General features: G+C 47.9%; 7 protein-coding genes across 7 annotated transcripts; 3 read left to right on the top strand and 4 right to left on the bottom strand.

The window, feature by feature from the left end:
* Window positions 1-2095: 2095 nt before the first annotated feature.
* On the bottom strand, window positions 2096-5092 carry N7479_001818 (uncharacterized protein; the record flags this gene model as incomplete). Its single annotated transcript, XM_057249515.1, has 11 exons — window positions 2096-2389; window positions 2565-2644; window positions 2692-2926; window positions 2995-3491; window positions 3718-3914; window positions 3982-4147; window positions 4227-4482; window positions 4539-4715; window positions 4787-4809; window positions 4872-4944; window positions 4991-5092. 11 exons carry the CDS (start codon window positions 5090-5092, stop codon window positions 2096-2098), a joined length of 2100 nt encoding a protein of 699 aa, XP_057113947.1.
* Window positions 5093-6521: 1429 nt separating this feature from the next.
* N7479_001817 (F-box/WD repeat-containing protein) lies at window positions 6522-9905 on the top strand (the record flags this gene model as incomplete). The annotated part of the gene is made up of 3 exons (XM_057249514.1): window positions 6522-6947; window positions 7012-9717; window positions 9780-9905. The coding sequence occupies 3 exons, from the start codon at window positions 6522-6524 to the stop codon at window positions 9903-9905; spliced, it is 3258 nt and encodes a 1085-aa protein (XP_057113946.1).
* Window positions 9906-10786: 881 nt separating this feature from the next.
* N7479_001816 (translation initiation/elongation factor MRX8) lies at window positions 10787-11821 on the bottom strand (the record flags this gene model as incomplete). The annotated part of the gene is made up of 2 exons (XM_057249513.1): window positions 10787-11213; window positions 11310-11821. 2 exons carry the CDS (start codon window positions 11819-11821, stop codon window positions 10787-10789), a joined length of 939 nt encoding a protein of 312 aa, XP_057113945.1.
* A 191-nt stretch (window positions 11822-12012) lies between these two features.
* On the top strand, window positions 12013-12629 carry N7479_001815 (putative AP-3 adaptor complex subunit sigma; the record flags this gene model as incomplete). The annotated part of the gene is made up of 2 exons (XM_057249512.1): window positions 12013-12081; window positions 12144-12629. The coding sequence occupies 2 exons, from the start codon at window positions 12013-12015 to the stop codon at window positions 12627-12629; spliced, it is 555 nt and encodes a 184-aa protein (XP_057113944.1).
* A 2437-nt stretch (window positions 12630-15066) lies between these two features.
* Window positions 15067-16205, top strand: N7479_001814 (60S ribosomal protein eL8; the record flags this gene model as incomplete). The annotated part of the gene is made up of 3 exons (XM_057249511.1): window positions 15067-15072; window positions 15345-15425; window positions 15495-16205. 3 exons carry the CDS (start codon window positions 15067-15069, stop codon window positions 16203-16205), a joined length of 798 nt encoding a protein of 265 aa, XP_057113943.1.
* A 796-nt stretch (window positions 16206-17001) lies between these two features.
* On the bottom strand, window positions 17002-17481 carry N7479_001813 (DUF3759 domain-containing protein; the record flags this gene model as incomplete). Its single annotated transcript, XM_057249510.1, has 2 exons — window positions 17002-17174; window positions 17268-17481. The coding sequence occupies 2 exons, from the start codon at window positions 17479-17481 to the stop codon at window positions 17002-17004; spliced, it is 387 nt and encodes a 128-aa protein (XP_057113942.1).
* A 562-nt stretch (window positions 17482-18043) lies between these two features.
* Window positions 18044-20971, bottom strand: N7479_001812 (putative spindle pole body component; the record flags this gene model as incomplete). Its single annotated transcript, XM_057249509.1, has 4 exons — window positions 18044-18079; window positions 18133-20563; window positions 20641-20849; window positions 20912-20971. 4 exons carry the CDS (start codon window positions 20969-20971, stop codon window positions 18044-18046), a joined length of 2736 nt encoding a protein of 911 aa, XP_057113941.1.
* Between the last annotated feature and the right edge of the window lie 98 nt (window positions 20972-21069).

Below are 21069 nucleotides of genomic sequence, written 5' to 3'. Positions count from 1 at the left end.
TGTGATACATAGTGAATCTTCGTGTAGAGACCAAATCGAGTCTCAGGGGCTCCAAGGTTATAATATGTATCCTATAAGGACTACGGAGTACGGAGTACTTTGTATATATCATGCGATATAACAATGCACGTACGTTTGTACGCTATTATTCTCCGTACTTCCGGACTTCCCTTTAACTTCAGGAGATTTAACCCCTTACTGTGGCATATGCAACCTAAAAAAGAATAGTTAACCTCCCCGAATGTGAAGAACGTGGCTCCGTATTCTCCGTGGATTTACGCTATTGACGCCTCCCACGAAATCCTCTTAATATCCTTGCCGTCGCTAATTGGAATTATTTACTCCGTATGCTCCACTCATTTAGGTAGCCAATCCTATCCTCCCATCTACTCGTATGGATGCCTTTTCCTATTTTTTCCTGAGCTATCACCAGAATGTGGAGTCGAGTCGAGGCTAGAGCCAGAAACTATGGAGAATCCACCACGATAGTCCAGTGATTGCACCCAATTCGACCACTATGGTCGCGCCTCTAAGAGCCCAGATCGACAAATCGATCGTTTATCAGCCCAATGCGCCGGAACGAAGCTGTCTGAGATCTCGTTATTCAGAAGGCTCCAGAATTGTACATGAGGCCTCCCCACACTCCATGTGGTCCGTGACAAATATCAGCCCGTGTACGGAGTGCGAGGTAGTCCGTACAATCCCCCCTTAAATCCTGAGTCAGGGTGGTTGGACTAAAAATACTTGCGTTTCCCCAGTAGCCATCGTACATGCACGTACAACATAAGAGTTTCCACGTACAACATAAGTATTCCCCCAGGAACTAGTAATGATCGACTTATGTGGGCTCGTTCTCCCACACGCACGTACAGCTTCCATCGCGGACTAGTAATGATCGACTTGCATGTGGGCTCGCTCTCGCACATGCAAGTATGTTATACAACTCAACGGCTCCCACCGGAACTGGTACATAATTATGATCGATTTGCTGGTCTCTGTTAAGCCCAGAATTTGGCATGTGCCATTCTGAAAGGAACTGAGACATGAATCTGATCGTTTGTGGTTGACGGCTTGACAGCACTTAACTGTGGATATGCCAAGACGCTGTGCACTATTTTTTAAGGTCGGCGAGCATGTTATCTCCCCAGAAATCAAAATAGACACCGACACCATAAACAAACTTTGTATCCCTGTAATCTCACCTCACTTTGGAGATTAAACTCGATCACCGCCATCATATCTTTGGAGCCTCCGTGCGCCAGCCCGTGTGCAGACCCACGAGGCGGAACAAGCTGGGATGACACCCCGGAGGCGCAATTTCACTTCGGATCGAGATCCCTGTCTGTCCGAGATCTATTCGCCGAATCCCGATCGATATCCCTGTAAGTAACTAGCGGCTTTTCCTTTTAGGTCTATCGCTCCGAGGACTTGGGTAAGTGTAAACAACAAACGGAGTGAATCGAAGGAAATTAAGAGCAGACTATGGAGTAATGCTTCAAAGAACCGTTAGAAACATAGCTTGGGAGAGAAGGAATCCATAATCACTTAAACAGGACAGACTATTAGCCCAAGCTAGTGGTCTGGCAGGAGGCTAGGCCAAGTGGTGATGCGGATACCCCTGATGGTCGCCAATAGTCGACTCCAATAGCCTAGTCTCGATCCAGGGTCTTGGATACGCTTTATTATCTATCTATTGTCTTCTGTGTAGATCATGGAACCAAAATCTTGGAAATCTTGGAAATCCCCCCATTTCACATCCCGCTTTCCAAATATTGAGTCTTCGTATCATTTTGCCACAAAAATGCATAAATGAAAACCTGATCAGTATGTCCACTTAGCTAGGGCATCGGGCCAAAAAAAAATAGCAGTAAGATAAAGCATGAAGATATCTATACAGAGGAATGACAGCAGAAGAGCTCCCACCGTAAAGCTTAACTTTTCGCTATGTGGTCAGCATCTTAATATGTATGATGTGCATCGAAAAATTCAGTCTTGTGGATTGTGCTGCATTCGAAACAACCTATTGTTCTGGAAGAAGTGGATATCCAAAAATTTGGGAAACACTAGTATACTCCATAAACTAATGCGATCATTCCTATCTAAGCTTCGTCTTCTTGGCCCGCCGAGTAGAAACAATACCATCTTCAAAGCCTTCATCTTGCAAATCCAGCCTCCGCTTCGAAATGCTGTTTGGGGCCTGGCCCCCAAAGAAATTGACATTGGCAGAAGGGTTAGAGCGTACCCGCTCCCAAGGTTTAGGTTTCTGGCGAGGGTCGAAGCTACCACGCTCCTCAGTGGGCTTGGTGGGCAGCCTGGCCAATATCGGCGTACCAGGACGGGACCAATGTGAGCGAATCATTGGATAGGGTTTAGGAGGGGGTATTTCGTACTTCTTGGTAATTAGATCATAAATACACGAGGAAATTGTCACAGAATGTATGAAGTCTTATGTATTCTCGGATGAGTAACATCGGGTCCAGGATTTTGCTGTAAATAGTGTTGTAGCATGACATTGTCCTGATGAGCAAGAATTTGGAGTTCCCTGTCTTATGGAAGTATTTCACCCCCTTGAAATCACATGAACGCAGAATACCAAGTTTCCTGAGATTGTGGACTGTTGCACGAGCCTCATCATCGCTGCAGTCTAACTGATATTAGATGAATTTTTTGATTGATGGGGGTTATTCTTACTAAGTTCATAGGCCAGTTGCCAATTCAATGGTAACATGGTACTGGCAAAACTGAGATCCGGTATTATCCTGCGCATTCGGATAAGCTTGATCAGTTCTTCCATCAGATTGCTATCAAAGTCGTATCCGATCAAGCAGCTGTAGCAGTAATGTATATCTGGAATTCGGTGATCCTTTGCAGAATAATAGCCATAGCACAGGGTGTGCTGGTGGTCCTTGCAATTGGCACATTGTATCTTCCAAGAAATATTAATTAGAACTTGTGACTCGGCTGATAGTGTAGCACTAGAGTTTCATGACTTACAGACTTTTTGAGTGTGAATCTCCAAGTATTGCACTCACACCGATGCCGACGCCCATCCTTGATCCCATACTCAGTCATGCCGCTACTTGGGGGGCTCTCGTTATTATCTTTATCCCTCTCGTCTAGCTTCTTAGTGGCATCCTGGCGATTCTTGACATAGTCGACCGTTCTTGTTGTGACGATTGGTTTCGAACCTGCGTTCTGCAAGCGACGAATATATACAGTCGGGGAAAGAACTTCTCGAGTTTCTCGACGAGTCCGAGAAAGGAAAATACCTTCGCGGCTGATGGGATTTGTTGCATAAGCTTCCGCTTCTGGCTCATTGAAAGGTATCCGGGATCTTTTCGACCGTTCAGGGCGTGTAGGGCGTTTTGTCTTTGACTCGTCGGCTGGATCAACAGCGGGGTCAGTCCATGACTGAGCCATTTTATGCGCCGTAGACTGAGAAAAATCAACATCTTCTCTTTTGAAGAATATTAGGTCCTCCATGCGTCTATCTGTCTACTGGAAATCAGAAATCATTCAATGGTTCGGATCAGAGCGGTATAAGCCAACTGACATATCGCCGTGATTCCCTGTTGGATCTTCTAACACCTCTTCCCCTGGCCCTAGCTGGCCTACATATACTATCTCTGAACTCTTTGAAAGAGATTGTCGCATCTATATCGAATGAAAGTTTTAGTCATAATGTAAACACACCGAAACAGAGGTGGATATATTTACAGTCGGAGTCACTGGCAGTGCTTTCGTCTGTAGAAAGATATATTTCCCCAACTACGTCCAGCGGCATTTGAGCAGGCGTGGGAATCCCGACCTCGTCAGAACGGAGGACTGCATCGGCACTCGCTTCCTCCACCGAAGGGAAGTGAGCTTCACCACCGGGCGATGTGGAAATAAGAGAATTCACTCTCAACCCCACTCTTCTGCACATTAGTCCTAGGCCTTGTTTGAAGAAATGAGAGTTGAAAAGAAAATAAAGAAACATACGTGTGGAAGCCGCTGTCGACGCTTCCGTAAAAGCGCTTCGTCCTCTTCCAGAACGAAGTCTGTGGATATTCAATGGTTTCGTCTTGGAAATCAGCAAACCCAGGCATACCGTAAGATCTGGGGCATTCCGGTTTGTAGAAGACGTGTATTCCCAAGCTGCGCTCGTCTATTCAAGTTGTGAGTGGTAGCACCAGGAATGAGCAATAGTAGAGTGTACATAATAGGCAATGCCGGACTTCCAGTACACATTTTGATCAACCGTCGTATGAGGGCCTTCCCATCAAAAATCATAGTACGCATGCTTACTCGATCTTCATGGGGACTGACAAAATCCATCCTTGGGCCATTGGTTAGGCAATCTGCGGTGCCGCGCTCGCCGGAATTTTCGAAGGTAAAGGTGTAAGATTCCAAAACCTTCTTTGGGGAGTTTTTGTCTGCAATGACAGTAAACTGGACGGCACGTAGGATGCCTCTTAGTAGAGCATCAAAGATATCATTTTCCTAAAAGGAATGAATATTAGTCCTACTCAACAAGCATAAATATGTGAAGAACTCACTAGAAGGTCAAGAAGCTTATCGGCTTCGTCGCTTATGTGCCTTTCAATCGCCCATATTGGAACATATTCCGATCGGTTACGTGCGAAATTGTCCTTGCCCTTCCCATTTAAAAAAATGGGAGTAGTTATAGCGCTCGTGGAAGCGATTTGTTCGCAGAACCCGCTCGCTGAAGGCATCTATGGGCAATAGTCCACTGGATTCTACATGTTAAAAGCGTGGATAGTACATTATTTAGGCTATTACTCACCGCATAAGTAAAAGTGATGCGATCTATAAGGCGTCTATCAGATCACAGCCACAAACGCATGCACTTCGTAGGGAACTCGACTTACGGTCATGTGTAGCGTAATCTTCACTAACTCCAAGCTTTGCTCCTATGATACCATAAGAGTTGGTTGGGTTCATCTCAGGTGTTATTGGTTCAACATAGTTGATCGGAAGGGCCACTCACGATCACAGGAAACCGGTGGATTGTATCCGCTTGAATTTTGGGCTGGAGCGCTCCGGACTCGGAGGCAATCTCTAGATCTACAGTTTTCTTAGACCGAGACATGATTCTGGCAGTATGAGTACGACAGATCAATATGAGAAATTGAACTCTACAATTTGTAGAGACGAGGATAGTATATTTCTATGTGGAAGGTACATAGACAAAGAGATACAAAGAAAAGCTGAGAACTGTGAGCTCTAAAATCTTCTTCGCTTTCGTCAATAGACATTAACAAAGGAAAACCGTATATCTTGAAACATCTTGGGAACCAGCAAGTCTATTCATAGACACTCGAAGGAGCGGCCACCCTGATGTGGCTAAACATGTAGGCGTGGCTATATAGAACCTGGTCCGGTTCCATTAAAACTCCAATCGTCTGCCCTTTTCTTTTCGGTTTTTTTTTTTTTACAAAAAAAAAAAATAAGAAATCTGTAAATATCACATCGCTGTGAAATATAGATTGGAACAATCTTATCTTCTATCGGGTTTCCAGCGAACAAGAGACTGGTGGTTCAATGTCAAGATGTAATACTCTATAGCTGTCAGCTGCCCGTGAAGAGTTGTAGTGCGTAAAAGCAAGCAAAGCCTAAATAGATGCGGGGGGTAAGGCCGAGACATTGCGGATATCGGCTCGTGAGTATTACCTTAGGACCTCGGGATATGACTTGCATAGATAAGCAGGTAGTAAGGGACAACATACAAGTTGATTATTCCATACCCCTGTGCCCTGTGTCCAATAAACCCCTGTTGGATTATTTCTTCAACCATAACAATGAGATACTGGGGAAACATGCCAAGAAGCCACCCGGAACACGCCCCCACTTCACGTGATATGTGGCAATGGCGAATAGAAAACTTGAAGTTGATTTAGATGAAGTATGATATTATGTATATTATGGGGCAAATATATATAGTATTCCGTTGTAGACGTTATTTCTCGGGGCAAAAGGGTTAAGTAAACCTGCTTATCTGAAATGTCATATCATCGGTCCCACCTCTATCTGCTAAATAATTTCTGCCGGTCTAGAGCAGAACTAGGGGGTTTCCTCCAAGTTCCACATTCGGATCATTTTGCATTTTATACCTATCATCATGGAATATATAATATATAAAAATAAATTCTATCAAAATAGCAAGTCTTTTTTTGAGAAGAAAAAAAAAAAGAAAACGAAAAATGTAGTACGTTGGGCCATGACATCGTCCACCTACGGGAACCGGAATAAATGTTGTTCTCCGCCCCAACTCCTTGTCAGCCGCCACTGTTTCTTTCTCCCCTTCCCTTTGCTTCCTTACTTCCATTATTTATGTTTTGTTCCCCATCTCTCCTCCAGAATATTTGGTCATCCTCGGTTCTGACTTTCGCTATGTGCTGAATGCCCTTTGCATAGATGTTTTTGCTGGTGTATCGTGCTGAGGGGGCGTTTTACTAAAAAAAAAGAACAATCTGGAACACGACAGTTCCTTTGTCCTTTGCACATGAGCTTGCTTTACAATGACTTCAAATGCTTCCGGCTCCCTTAAAATATCTGAAGTTGACTCGTCTTTGACCGACCACAACGCGTCTATATCTACGCCCTCCCATGTGACCCACAGCCCCGGATCTCGATTCATTCATCCTCGAAAACGCGAAATGGACGAAAGAGAGGAGCTCGGCCAACGGCCATCAAACGCAGCTATCGGACAGTTCACCTTCGCCCCTACTACTCGAACTACGGTGGTCACGACTACTACAACCACGACTACCTCCTTCCCGCCTTTGACAATCAACCCCCCGCGAGCTGTCAAGGATCTGGATGCCCGACAGTACCCTCTCGCCTCATCCCCGACCCCAGCAGTCTTACGAAATCTCAAGTTCAAGATTGGCGACAAGTCAATCATCTTCAACGAGCCTGAGGATACCACAAATGCTGCCGCTGAGGTACAATTTTATCCTACCCTTGCAGTTCCGTTGGTTCCAATGCTTACAATAGAATAATATATAGTACAAGGACAAAAGTGAGGCGTTGAAATCTTCAAATGGCCAGATTCGCTCTGTGAATTCGTTCATCTCCGAGGGCGAGAACCCCACTCGGCGGCTGACCCCTCCGAGAATAACGAGTCAACCTTCTAGTCATCCTTTTAATGCTCGACGTCGTGCCGTCTCCCCCAACACACTTTTTGATGCTCGACCCTCAGTGCTTCCGCGAATTCGTCCGTCACGGGTCCCTTCTGAGCCCATCACACGCCGTACTCGCCAAAGTGGTGTGGGGGCAACTCATCTTGCCGCTGGCCTTGCCACTCCAGACATTGAAAGCAACCTGGGAGCACTTGGCGAAAATGCGGCACCAAGACCGAGAATTCATAGCTCGGTGTTTCCGCGCAGGGAACCTCCTTTACCGTCACCTCTCTCCTCTGAAATCGGAGCTAAGGGCTCACAGGCACTCAATCAAAATTCCTACCTGCAAAATGCATTGTCTGGGATCGGCTCAAACCCCGAAACCCAAGAAACTCAGGAGTCCCAGGCCACTGAAGTGGATGAGAGTTGTTCCACTGCACATGAATCGGCTTCATTTGGTAATGATACGACATATGGAACCCAAGAATCTGCATTACACGAAAGACCCGAGAATTTGTCTCAGCTATCGGCAATAGACAATGCCATGGCGCAAGATATGTGCCTCCCAAGCCCGAGTCTCTCACCGGTTGCTGCTATGAATGCCCTCCATGGCGAATCTTCCTTTGAGTCAGAAGGGCTCGACGTTGATACAGATTCCAGTATAGATCATAATGTCTCGCGTTTTTCTAAGGCTTTGCGGCTTCAGGATACAGATGAGACTCTGGTAAATGGACAATTCCTCGAAAACTCACAGTCACCTCCCTCCCTTTTAGATATGCCCAAGGTGTTGGAGTTCTTTGATGCGGTGCCTGATGAGGTCAAAACATATCTCATGTATCAATTTCTTCGAAGATGCCCTAAACCTACTCTCCATTTTGTGGCTGAGGTGGTTAATCCAACCTTGAAGTGTGACTTTCTGGCTCTTCTGCCGCTCGAGCTCAGTCTCAACATTGTCAAATACCTTGACGTTCAGACTATGTGCCGTGCCGCGCAGGTCTCTAAAAGGTGGAGACACATCACGAATTCTGATGAAAAGAGCTGGAAGATTCTCCTTGACCAGGATGGATATCATCTTTCAGATGGAGAACTAGAACGGGCTATAAGACAGGGATGGGGATGGCAGTTGTCCAGCGGCCCTGAAGATCACGAGGAAGATCTCAGCGTTGTGGCCTTAGCTAGGGCGGATATGGAGGCGTCCCCTGTCCCTTCAATGGCCGGTCCCAGCAGCAGCAGAGGCCCTCTAGGGTCTTTGCCATTGAACCGGCGAGGCAAACGAAAGGCCAACACGCGCGTTTCAAGCCGGAAGCTTGCCAAGCGCAAGGCCTCATCCAGTGGAGGAGAAATTGCCGATCCAGACTGGAAGAAAGATATTGCCGCTTCTGAGGCCCCATACGCCGCTGCTAACGCAGCGGCGGCGGCAGTTCCATACGCCGAAGTAGGTCTACCATCTCTTCGCGGGCTGTTCCTCTTCAAGGTCCTCTACCGTCGCCATGTTGCCATCCATAAGGGATGGATGCAGCCGGAGGTGAAGCCGCAACATATCGCTTTCCGCGCCCATGACCGCCATGTTGTTACTTGCCTGCAATTCGACGCTGACAAAGTGCTTACGGGAAGCGATGACACTAACATCAACGTATACGACACGAAAACAGGTGCCTTGCAGGCAACATTGGAGGGCCACGAAGGTGGTGTGTGGGCTCTTGAATACCATGGCAACACTCTGGTCTCCGGGTCCACTGATCGCTCGGTGCGAGTCTGGGACATTGAGCGGGCCAGGTGTACTCAGATCTTCCACGGGCACACCTCCACCGTTCGATGCTTGCAGATCGTCCTGCCTACCGAGGTAGGTAGGGACGCAGATGGTCAGCCAGAAATAATGCCTAAAGAACCATTGATTATTACTGGGTCTCGCGACTCGAACCTCCGAGTGTGGAAGCTTCCAAAACCCGGGGATCCAGTCTATTATCAGAATGGTCCTACATTGGATGACACTAGCTGTCCATACTTTATGCGTGTGCTCTCCGGCCATCAGCACTCTGTTCGTGCAATTGCAGCCCACGGTGATACCCTTGTGAGTGGTAGCTACGATTGCACGGTGAAGGTCTGGAAGATTTCCACCGGACAGACTTTACATACCCTGCAGGGTCATTCGATGAAAGTTTACAGCGTGGTTCTTGACCATAAGCGAAATCGGTGCATTAGTGGAGCTATGGACCACATGGTCAAGGTGTGGTCACTGGACGATGGAGCTGTCCTGTACACTCTCGAAGGCCATACTTCCCTCGTTGGTCTGCTTGCTTTAGAGCACGATTTCCTTGTCTCTGCTGCCGCTGATTCCACTCTTCGAATCTGGGACTCCGTACATGGTCACTGCAAGAACACCTTGAGTGCACACACCGGTGCCATAACCTGCTTCCAGCACGATGGGCAAAAGGTCATCTCCGGGTCTGATCGAACGCTGAAGATGTGGGATGTGCGAAACGGCGAGTGTGTCCGAGACCTCCTCACTGACCTTAGTGGTGTGTGGCAAGTCAAGTTCAATGACCGGAGATGTGTTGCTGCGGTGCAACGTGACAGCTTAACTTATATTGAAGTAAGTACTTCGTTCTATATCGGGGCCTTCCGATCCCTTATGCTAATATTACTTCCACCCAGGTTCTCGACTTCGGTGCTGCACGGGATGGAGTCCCTGAAAGTAAACTTGCGAAACGTATCGTCGTCAACAGACGTGGGCAGGAGATCCCCGGCGGAATCGAAGATGATGACGACTTGTCCGATTGAGACGACTAGGCCGCATTTCTCTTCATTTGACCCCAATCAACATCTCAACATCCGACAGCCTTACTCCCCCTACACTACTTCCTTTCCTCTGTCTTTGCTTCTCTTCTCACTCTTCTAACATTCACGATACCCATCCTTACAGCTCTCGTCTTCCATCGGAACAAATATCCTTTGCATAGCGCGGTCGGCATTCTTTGGTCCTACAGCATTATGACAAGGGGCCAGGCGTTTTCTTTTTCTTCCTTTTTTTCAATCTTTTTTTATCATCATCTCTTATGTGGAGGCTTCTATCATTCTGTATCCCCGAATATTGCCCATCCCAATGCATCATGTCATCGATACGTTTTTTTTTTTTGTTTTTACCTGGTGCGTATGTGTGACTTCTCATTCTGCTGTCTACCAGATCGGTGATATCAATTGCCTTCTGATGTTCTTTTACATATTTTTCGTCTTGCTTTCTCTGCATCGGACTGCTCATAATAGATTGATTACCTATTTATTGCAAATTCCGTCCTTAGTTGAGTTATTGTAATTGCATTTGGTATAATTCTGCTTGGGGCAGCAGGCTCTAGATAGCGAAGCATTCAAATGCTCCAAACACAAACCATAGTGGTACTCGGCGGTCTAGATATGCTGTCGTAGAACTAGTCCGTGATTGCGTATGGTACCAAGTCCGATTGTGGGATCGGCTAACATGCTCATGGAAGACCGATATCTCAATCCTCGCTCTAGAAAAGGAACGAAAGATGTCCAATCTCATCTCTGGCCCATATACATGCATGGGCTCGCGGAAGGGCTGATCAGACCTGACTAGCCGCACCAAGGAGTCAAGTCTAAAACTTGAGGATACTTTCCAATTTGGACAAATACAACATGCCCTTTCAAGACAAAGTAGCCGGCGTCTGTGTAGCAGCCGGCACAGCGAGCTGACCACCCTGCAAGCTCCCATCAATCCCAGCAGCAGACAAAATCGCCCAACGAACAGCATCGATCCCAAGCGCCCGGCCAGGACCAATCGTTGCCTCAGCACTGCAAGTCAAAATCTCACCTAGAGACCCAGGCCCCTCCGAAGCCCGTGGATCAGGCTGCACAATTGGTTTGATACCCTGCAGCAAGAGCTGTAGTCGCTCGATACTGACGGGCGTGACACCGGTCTTCATCTGCTTCAATTTCCTAACAAGGAACTTGTCGACCTTGGATAGAATGATCTGGTGCGGGATTGCGTGGTGTCGGAATAGTCTGAGGATCTCAGCGTCTGTTTGCTTGATGCCGTGTGTGCTGTCGATGAGGAGGAATGCGCGACGGAGTCTATAATACCTTGGTTAGTTATTGTACATTGTACACTATGGATGGGTGGTTTGTTCCATGAGTTCCATGTTCCCACATAGGACAGGCATAACTCACTGTTTCCGTCCCTGAAGATACTTCATAATCTCCGCTCCCCATTCAGACCGACTCGCTTTTCCGTATCCCGGCATATCAAGCAGCACAACTTTCGACTCGCCACCCTTTGTACCTCCAATCCCGAACGCGTTCATTTCCCTCGTCCGGCCCGGTTTCGATGATGTCCAGCAGACCTCTTGTCCCATTATTGCGTTCAGTAGTGAGCTCTTGCCGACATTTGAGCGGCCCAAGAATGCGACTTCAGGCTCGACAGATGCAAATGGTGTCGTGCGGAATTTCGCAGCGGACCAGAGTCTGAGGGGTGAATGTCGCGACGGAGTGAAGACCTTATCGGCGAAGGCTAGTTGCTCGTCTTTCGGAGGTCTTGTATCCCAGTAGTAGCAGAGGTCGGATGTGGTGAGGTCTTTGAGTTCGCGCTTTGAATTGGGATTGGACGCTGAGGATAGGGCTCGTATTGTTGTATATAATGATATCCTGGATGCAGGGTTCCTGCATGCTTGTATTGAGTTCATCTTAACTTCTCAAATATCTGAAAAACGGTCGACAAAAAGCCAAATAGAAAAAAAGTAGAATTGATATTGATTTCTCCAGATCGGCGCACGGGGCAAGTCTCCCGAGCCAAGACCGACCGCATCATCACTATCGGCGCATTCAGATAAGACCGACATTCTCTCAGCTTGTTCTAAGCCTCACACCAGTCAAGATGATCAACGCAGTCCTCGTCTTCAATAATAATGGCCAGCCTCGGCTGACCAAGTTCTACACACAGCTGGTGAGTCGACCGCCGCACTCACGCCTCACCCGCAGGACAACCCCATCTAACCCCACAAACAGGATACGCAAACGCAGCAATCCCTGATCGCGCAAATATACCGTCTAGTCGCGCAGCGTCCAGCAAGCGCGTGCAACTTCCTCCCCCTCCCACCTCTCCTCTCGCAAGGCGCCAGCTCCTCCGCCTCCGGGCCGTCCGATGCCCCGACACAAATCACATACCGGACGTACGCAACGCTATCGTTCATCATGATCTCCACGTCCACAGAGTCTCCGCTCGCTCTGATCGATCTGATTCAGGTGTTTGTCGAGGCGCTGGATCGCATGTTCGAGAATGTCTGCGAGTTGGATCTTATCTTCGGATATGAGACTATGCATGCTGTGCTCGGTGAGATGATTGTTGGCGGTGTTGTGGTTGAGACGCATATTGAGAAGATCATTGCTGGTGTGCGTGCTCAGGAGGGAGCGCTGGGTAAGAAGAAGGCTGTTCAGGCTGCTAGTACTAGTTTGGGTCGTGGGGCTTTGCCTGGACTGGGGGCTTGGAGGTGATCTATGGAGGACAGATGATTTCTCTTTTGATGAACCTGCATATTGATGGATTTGAGGGCCATTGTGTTCTATTTGGTCAATCTAAGGCGTTCTGGTTACGCATTCTAGACTTGCTTTTGCAGGATTTGGGGGTGACGATTTAGACTTTGCAGGTATTGATGCCTTTTAATGATATATTGAGCGACGTGACTGTACATTGTGGAGTTCTAAGACCAAATGCTCTACCTTCAATGTATCAAGATAGAGTCTATTGCCGTCTCAAGCTGCTCTTCCATTTTGTAGCTTTTGTCGTGATGGAAGGTCTTGTTTTGATGGGTGACAATTCACATCATATTGATGAATGGGGAGGATGCGATGTTCAGGCCCACGGTAAAAGCTGGCTAGTTTCTGATATTGTGTTCATTTTCAAGGTTAGGTTTCCTAGCTTGGTCCCATGCTGGCGGATGAGTAGGAGAATACTTCCTCGGATCGATGTCGGACGGCGAAGAGGACTATCCAGAGTTGCGGGATCAATTTTGTCAAGTGGAAACTTCCAGCCGATCCACTATAGCAAGAAAAGTTGGCAATTGCGCCACCTTTCATGCACAGAAGCTCTTGACAATTGAAGCAAGGGCCTGCCACCCTTTTCCGGGTCTCCCTGCAGAGAACATCTTGGTATTCCGCTGTTGGACGCCTTTTGAAGATGCACGAGTAAATTTCTCACATCGTCGACGTCAATGTCCAAGCATGATCCAGGCAAACGAAAGTCTCTAAACCTGAACGCTACTAGGGGGCTCAATGTCGAAGAGCAACTGCTTTTGACTGTAGAAGCGTGAACCTAGTCACCTATGGGTTCTCTAAGTGTCAGCGGGTTGAGGCGCTGATATTTCACGTGTGTTTTGTGATGAGTCTCTTTCATGCTGTCCCCCACGTATTGTACGTAGAAGAGGAAGTGATATTCCAAGGCCGTTAAAATTGCTCGGCTCAGTACGTGGGCTATCAGAACGGGAATCTAGTCGCAGGCTTGACTGAATTGCACCAGCTCGATTCCATTCTTTGACCCTATCTGTGAGTACTGCTCTAAATCTGCACAGTTTTCTATATTACGAATACACTATTGGTTTCTAAAACTCTATAACGCGGAATTCAATCGCCACGTATAGATCGATGTACATCGTAGGAGAATCTTACCAAGTATGGGGCAAAGTGATCTCATGATCGCATCGCAATCAATCCAGTGCAATGTAGGAAAGTTAAGTCGGCTGGGAACTTTTGTCCCAATGTGGATATCATAAACATTGAGCTAGTTGGTGGGTCGGGGAACAGGAGGGGCCACATTCCTCATCCACTATGATACTACATACATAGTAGCAGTCGAGGCGATCAAAGGTGGGGTTGAATGACTATGAATAGTCAGTTAAAGCAATAGAAAAAGCTCAGGAGAGCTACTACACTATACCAGTCGATATACTAAGTAACTCGAAATACGCGAAGGCATTCACTAGCATGACTCCAAGATTGAGGAACAAAACGGCAAAAGTCAAAACGAAAACACCTCCAGCCCGAATGCACTCAGCCGAAAGGGCCTTCAGTGCCCTAAATTTGCAGGTAGTTTCCAGGGGGTGGTATTTGCATACCTCGGATGATCAGCCTGCTGTCATCCGAACAGAAGACTATAACGTATTTCACCACCGAGTGGTCCACACCCCCGAGTGGTCCACCACAAAACACATAGTAAATGCGATAAATTACAACATCATATCTCAACAACAGTAGTCTATATAGCAATTTACTTATAGCTTTATGCTTTTGAAGTAATATATTGTCTCTTTACGGAGTTTTAGGAATCTATATAACTTGTTGATTGAGGTATATATATTTTGGGCTTTTTGCAACGTAATTATCGGTAAATTTTGAAATGATAGGTACATGACTTTCCACTTTCTTTAAAATTGATATAAAATACTAATAAGTCTTATCAATGACTATCGACAAACAAAGAGCCAAAATACAAATATGGTTGTTGAGATATAAATGTTGAATATGTTGTATTTACTATGTGTTCTGCGATGGACCACTCGGGGGTGTGGACCACTCGGTGGTGAAGTACGTTAGTATTTGACATAGTTTCGAGTAGTAACCACGGGGGTTGCAAGATCAGAGAACTTTGATCTCTGATGTTTACAGGTGGTTACAAGATAGATATATACGATCTACTAGTACTAGAGTACTATGTATTGAAAAAGTCGCCCTTCATCGCTGTTGCCAGAATCAAGAGATCTTAGATGTCATGTGACTCAGACCACGTGGTTGCATAAAATCTGCCCTAGCCACGAGCCCTAGCCCTGGTCACATGAGCGCGCTAGCGTGACCCACAGAAACTTCATAAGTTGCATCCACACGAACTTCTTCCTTTCTCATCCGTCAACCGTCAAACAGCGCAATCCCAGTCGACAAAATGGTGGTAAGTACATAAAATGTCTCTTGATAACATCGGAGGCTCTTCTTCTAGTTCTCGCGATGTCTCACGGCATTCGCTTTGCTTCAGATCTTTGATCTAAGCAATTCCGCCGATCGCGCACAACCTCGAAAGAGATGTGTCGCGATTGTGTGATGATTTTGGCTGGAAGCATGGAGCCAATGCCCGTAAAACGGCTTGGCTCATGTTCTCCCTAGAGTTCAAAGAAGATGCAGCATTATGTGAACAGCACGCTGATCTTCTTTCCTCAATGATAGCCTCCTACTAAGTCCGGAAAGAAGACCGCCGCTCTGCCCTACCCCCAGGGCAAGGCTGGCGCTGGCAAGAAGGCTGCCAAGGTTCGTTTTCTCTCTTTCCACCTCAGGAGTGCCATTGAGTTCTGGAGACACTAACCGTTCCTCTCACAGAACCCCCTTATCGAGAAGCGCACTCGCAACTTCGGTATTGGCCAGGACATCCAGCCCCGTCGCAACCTGTCCCGCTTCGTCAAGTGGCCCGAATATGTTCGTCTTCAGCGCCAGAAGAAGATCCTGAACATGCGCCTGAAGGTTCCTCCTTCCATCGCTCAGTTCCAGGCCACTCTCGACCGCAACACCGCTGCCCAGACCTTCAAGCTCCTCTCCAAGTACCGTCCTGAGACTAAGGCCGAGAAGAAGGAGCGTCTCGTCCAGGAGGCCACCGCCGTCGCTGAGGGCAAGAAGAAGGAGGATGTCTCCAAGAAGCCCTACAACGTCAAGTACGGTCTCAACCACGTCGTCGGACTCGTTGAGAACAAGAAGGCTTCCCTCGTCCTCATCGCCCACGATGTTGATCCCATTGAGCTGGTTGTCTTCCTTCCCGCTCTCTGCCGCAAGATGGGTGTCCCTTACGCCATTGTCAAGGGCAAGGCCCGTCTCGGCACAGTCGTCCACAAGAAGACCTCCGCCGTTCTCGCCCTGACCGAGACCCGCGCTGAGGACAAGGCCGAGTTCGCCAAGCTCCTCTCCGCCATCAAGGAGGGTTACACCGACAAGAACGAGGAGTCCCGTCGCCACTGGGGTGGTGGTATCATGGGTGCCAAGGCCAACGCCCGCATCGAGAAGAAGCAGAAGGCTCTCGCTGCCGCCATCAAGGTTTAAGTTAAGCTTGTGTAACTACAGCTTATCTTTCTTTGATGTCTGTTTGACGGGATCGTTTTCTAATCGAAGCGCTCGGACCACAAAAATAATCGGTTATGGGAAACAACAAGGTGTTGAAGGCTTTGACGACCTATTGACGGCCAATTCTTTTAGCTTTAGATGGGTGCGAAAGAGCCCTTTGGCCTTTTTTGGATCCTGTTCTAACACAAAAGACACATTTTTTTTCTCTCACGAACTCCAATGGCCCCATGTACTACTTATTCTGCAGATACCCATGAATGCATTTTTCTACCTGTTCAATCTATTGATGGTCTTTGTAGTCCTATCAGAACTGGGCATTCATGTAATCTGCTTTGTATTTTGTAGTGTATGATATTGTTCCTTGTAGTCTGTATGAGAGTCCATATCTAGATGGTCGAAGAATGTTCAAGATAAAATATTTTGATCAGTGACACTTGGCTCAATGGAGATTTTTCATTTCTTCCCGACCGATGTGGGATCTCGTGAGACACCTGCCAAGAATACCAAGTCTTTTCTAAAACATAGTTCCGTCTTGGCACATATGTTAAAGACCTCTACATACTCCTGTTAAACAGTCTTATATAGAAGAATCATGCTGTATAGTTGTTTATTAAAGGTTTAGGAACACAAGACTGGGCAGGCTACACATCTTCGTGGATAGTGGGGGGGATTGAGGGGTAATCCCCCCTGTGTTCAACATCTTCGGTACATGCTACACAAAATATATATGTAGATATGTACAAAGAATATCTATACGGCAAACCGACTCAACTATCTAAAACTGATTTCCATTGGAATCATACGCATCATGGACCTGCTGCCTGGCGTCGTACTTGGCCCGTTCTCTATCAATGAAGTCCAATCCCCTGGTCTCAACCTCACGGTCGACAAAGGCACCAGCGAATCCAGCAAGGATTTCTTTGGCCTTTGCGTGGCTGTCAGGCTCGCCTATTATAAGAAGCATTAGCCTTTCTCTACCTCTAGGCTCGGCTATATATATTAAATGGTCGAAAGGGAGGGGGAGGCGGGCTGTATGCGTACCATTCTCAGCAACGTGGTTCTCGTAGGCCTTGGCTGCCTCGTAGCTAGCGGCACCGGCGATCAGCTCATGGATCAAGGAAGGATCGTGTTCTGGCTGGCCGTTGTAGGCGTTATAGGCCTGAGCCTGGTCGGAATCGTCTAGGTAGATGTGAGTTAGTGGAGGATTGGTAGCTAAGGAAGTATGAAGGGGATAATCACCACTGAACCAGCCCATTTTGAATTGAATCGTTAAGAAAAGTGGTAATAGAGGATAGAGGAGGTGTAAGACTTGAGAGGAAGAGGGGTAGGTTCTAGTGGGTTTTATACTCCTCCACTAGTGTCGGCTACTTGATCATTTACAGCCACACCATTGAGGGGCATATAATCAGACCGGTTACACCTACATAGTGCTGACATAAATTGAAAACGATCTCCAGAAGAGAGAGAAATTGGATAGTAATAACAAGCGGGTGTATTACACCCTCCGACAACCTAAATACTGAGAACCGATAGTCATAAGAAGGGTGAGAAAAGACAAGCTTGGTATGATGAAATTACAGGAAGATCCAGAATGATCCAGGGCTAGAACATAAGCAAAGGGGTAAAAAAGTACAAAGAAACCCAAAAGGCCCAGCCCTATGCTCCCAGAAGACCAGAGATGCTCACCGCCGATTTCCGTTTAATATGAATGATGACACTGAGAAACCCCGTCTAAAGACACAAGTTGAAGCAAAAGCAAGCGAAGAAGGTGTATAGTGCAAGGACAAGACATAAACATGATCGCGGTCATTTGGTCATTAACGTGGAGGAGGTCGTGAAAGCCCTTGGCGTACCTATATATTCGTGTTAGCCAGTTCAGACATAAGTAAACCATATAATCACTCACCTTCATTTGTTCAATTCTCGCCTTCAGTTGGCTGGTGACTTCCGCGGCTCGCTTCCAGTTCTCTGCTGGTTCAGAAGATCTGGGCTGGTGATGGTCGTCTTCGAAATTCGTGTTGAATTCTCGGGCCGTTGAGCGTGTGGGACTAGCAACGGCCGAGTAACCATATGTAGGGCTCAAGTTGCGTCGACCTATGCCGCCATTGCGACTGCTGGGTCCTGGTGATTCCATGCCGTTGGACTCCTTCTCCTCACTGGGAGTAGCAGAGGCGTAGCTTCGAGGACGCGAGCTTTCAAAGCGGGATCCCATGTGAAGACCAGATCGTGTTACAGCACTACCGTTGCCGATGTGGTCTTGATAGATGGAGTTTGTGTCCGGCATGCCCATGCTTCCCATGTCGGACATAGCGTTAGGTGGGCTTATGGCAGACGCACGAAGTGCTCGTGCGAGTTCACGTTTCAATCTTTCGATCTCTCTCTGCTGTTTTTGAACATTGCCCTCTGCGGTTTCCGCGTCACTCCGTGCGCGAACAAGTTGAGTCTCTTTCGCCTTGATGCTCAAGACATCGCGAGTGTGGTCCTCAATTAACTGTGCATTCTGGTTCTGAAGTTCAGTGATCGTTGAGTTGAGCCTTGAACGCTCTGACTTCATATCTTCCACGGTTCGGTTCAGGTTCTCCTTCTCTGCGCGTAATTCCTCTAATTCAGCGCGCTTCACCTTGTCCGCCCGTAGTTCCTCTAACTCGGCTCTGTCAGCGGCTGCCATAGCATTGACTGCAGGTTCAGCGGGTGCCGAAGGTCTGGCAATGGGCCGGCCCGCAAGGCCACGGCCAAGACCGAACTTGGGAGCGGCTGGCGGGGGAGCCACGTCCTCTTCTGGGGGCGCAGCAACTCGTTTTGCTGGCGACGCAGTAGTTCCGGGACCAGCAAGCTTCCGTTGCAGCTTGAGACCTGATCCAGGAGTTGCAAGGCCGCCGACCTTAGGAGCACCGAGCTTCGAAGGAATTCCTCTGGATACAGGCTTGGCCGGGGGTGATTCTGGGGCAGCTGGGGGAGGCGGAGCAGCTACAGGGGCTAGTTTTTTCAGCCCTGTTGCCGGCTTTTTGCCAACGACCTTCCTGGCAGCCGGGATAGGGGGCTTTGGGGGCGCCACAATAGCTTTTGGTCGATCCTTGGCCTTGACCTGAGCGGTTCCGAAATACTCCTTGATTTTGGTTTTACGAATTTCGTCAAGTCCATCGAGATACGGGTTCATGGCCCGTTCACCCATGATCTTCATTAATGTACCCAGGATTTCAGCAGCTCCTTCGCGGATTGCTGGGGCTGACTCGGTGAATAGCTTTGTGGCGGCATCAGCGATCGCTTTCTGCTCTGCCTTGGCTGGTACCGTCCGGGTTGTACACAAGCAACGAACCAAGAACTTGACAGTTTCCTGCTTGATCTGTGGGTTCTTATGCTTGAGATACTCAAAGATTTCTTCCAAACAGTCTGTAAGGGTTGTCGTTGTAAAGACAGCATCCAAAGCCTGGCCCAAAGCATCAGCAACAGTCGTCTTCTTTTCTTTCAGACGCTCAAACATGGGCGCCATAATGACGCTTCGGTATTTGGTAAATCCGTTGCGAAGGCCCTTGGCCAACACGTCCACACAGTTCGCAGCTACCGTGGCGACAGCAACGTTGGCATCCTTCATGGATTTGGCCAATCCTCTCACGATCTCATCGTAGGGGCCGTCTTTGATTCGGGGAACGTTGAGAACGTTATAAAGAGCATCTAGTGCCTCCTTGCGATCTTTCCATTTCGACGAGGCTAATTGATCATGGAAGTTCTCAGGGACTTTCTTGAGGACATCAACTGGTTCCGCTAGGTCGAAGGCATCAACAACCACCCCATCCTCCTCCTCATCAAACTCCTCGCCGGCTGGTTCTTCGCCCTCCTCGCCTGGCGGTGCAGCACTGGCCGCGGCCATGGCATCTTGTTGTACCCGAGTGAATCGCTCTTGCTTCGGTGTGGGGTCCTGCTTCACAGTTTCGAATAATTTCTCTAAATCTCCCTGTTGCACAGGTTTCAACTCGGCCCAGAACAAAGGCTTGATGGCCTCCCGAAGCCATCGATAGAGTTCCACGGTCAGGTTTTGTGCTTCTGCGCGGACATTTTTATCGGCATGACCAAAAACTTTGGTCAGCGCCTTCAAAGTTTGCTTCGGGTCGACGATCTTGCAACCGAAGTTGTGATAAATGAGAGTCAAGGCTGCGAGACAGGCGGCGACCACCTTGGGTACTTTGTGTGATAATATGGGTAGTAACTCCTCGATCACCGCATCGGCCTTATCCAATTCCACACATAATAAAAGAGCTTCCTGGGCGCTAGCTTTACCGGCCGGTCGTGTAGATGGGAGACCTTTCTCGGCAATTGGACCGATTGTATATGTGCGGGTCCTTGAAATGGGAATGTTGTCAGCGGATTTAGGGTAGATTAAGAAGACCGTTGCAACTGGGACTGGGGGTTGACGCACCTCGTGCAGGCCTGGAGTCCTCCGAATTTTAGAAAGGCGCAGTATGCTGCAAGACCTTCTGACTGTGCGGCAACGTTAGAATCTGCGACCGCCCCTTTGAATAGGCCAGGATCTTGTATGAAGGGCACGAAGACGGGGTGTGATTCATCGGGAGTCTTTTCAAATTGCGCTTTTGCGTCTTCGTATCCCTCCTTTCGGACTTTCCAGTTCTATATATGGTTAGAAATCTAGTGATACTATCCACCGGGCAGGTTATGAGGAGTGAGCGCACCTTGTGAGCGAACCGGTCGGGCAAAGGTAAGGAGGAGAAGTCCTCTGTGGCTTCAGCCATTCTGACGGTCGAAGGACAGTACTATCAAACGGATTCTGGGAACGAAAGGAATCAGCACGCTCTGCAGTGTCTGATCAGAATTGCGCATGGCATCAAAG

The sequence above is a fragment of the Penicillium vulpinum genome (assembly GCF_028829585.1).
Source record: "Penicillium vulpinum strain IBT 29486 chromosome Unknown utg000001l_segment0_segment0, whole genome shotgun sequence".
Taxonomy (NCBI): Eukaryota; Fungi; Ascomycota; class Eurotiomycetes; order Eurotiales; family Aspergillaceae; genus Penicillium; species Penicillium vulpinum.
Note: the sequence above shows the minus strand (reverse complement) of the source record. Positions and strands in the feature narration are given on the sequence as shown.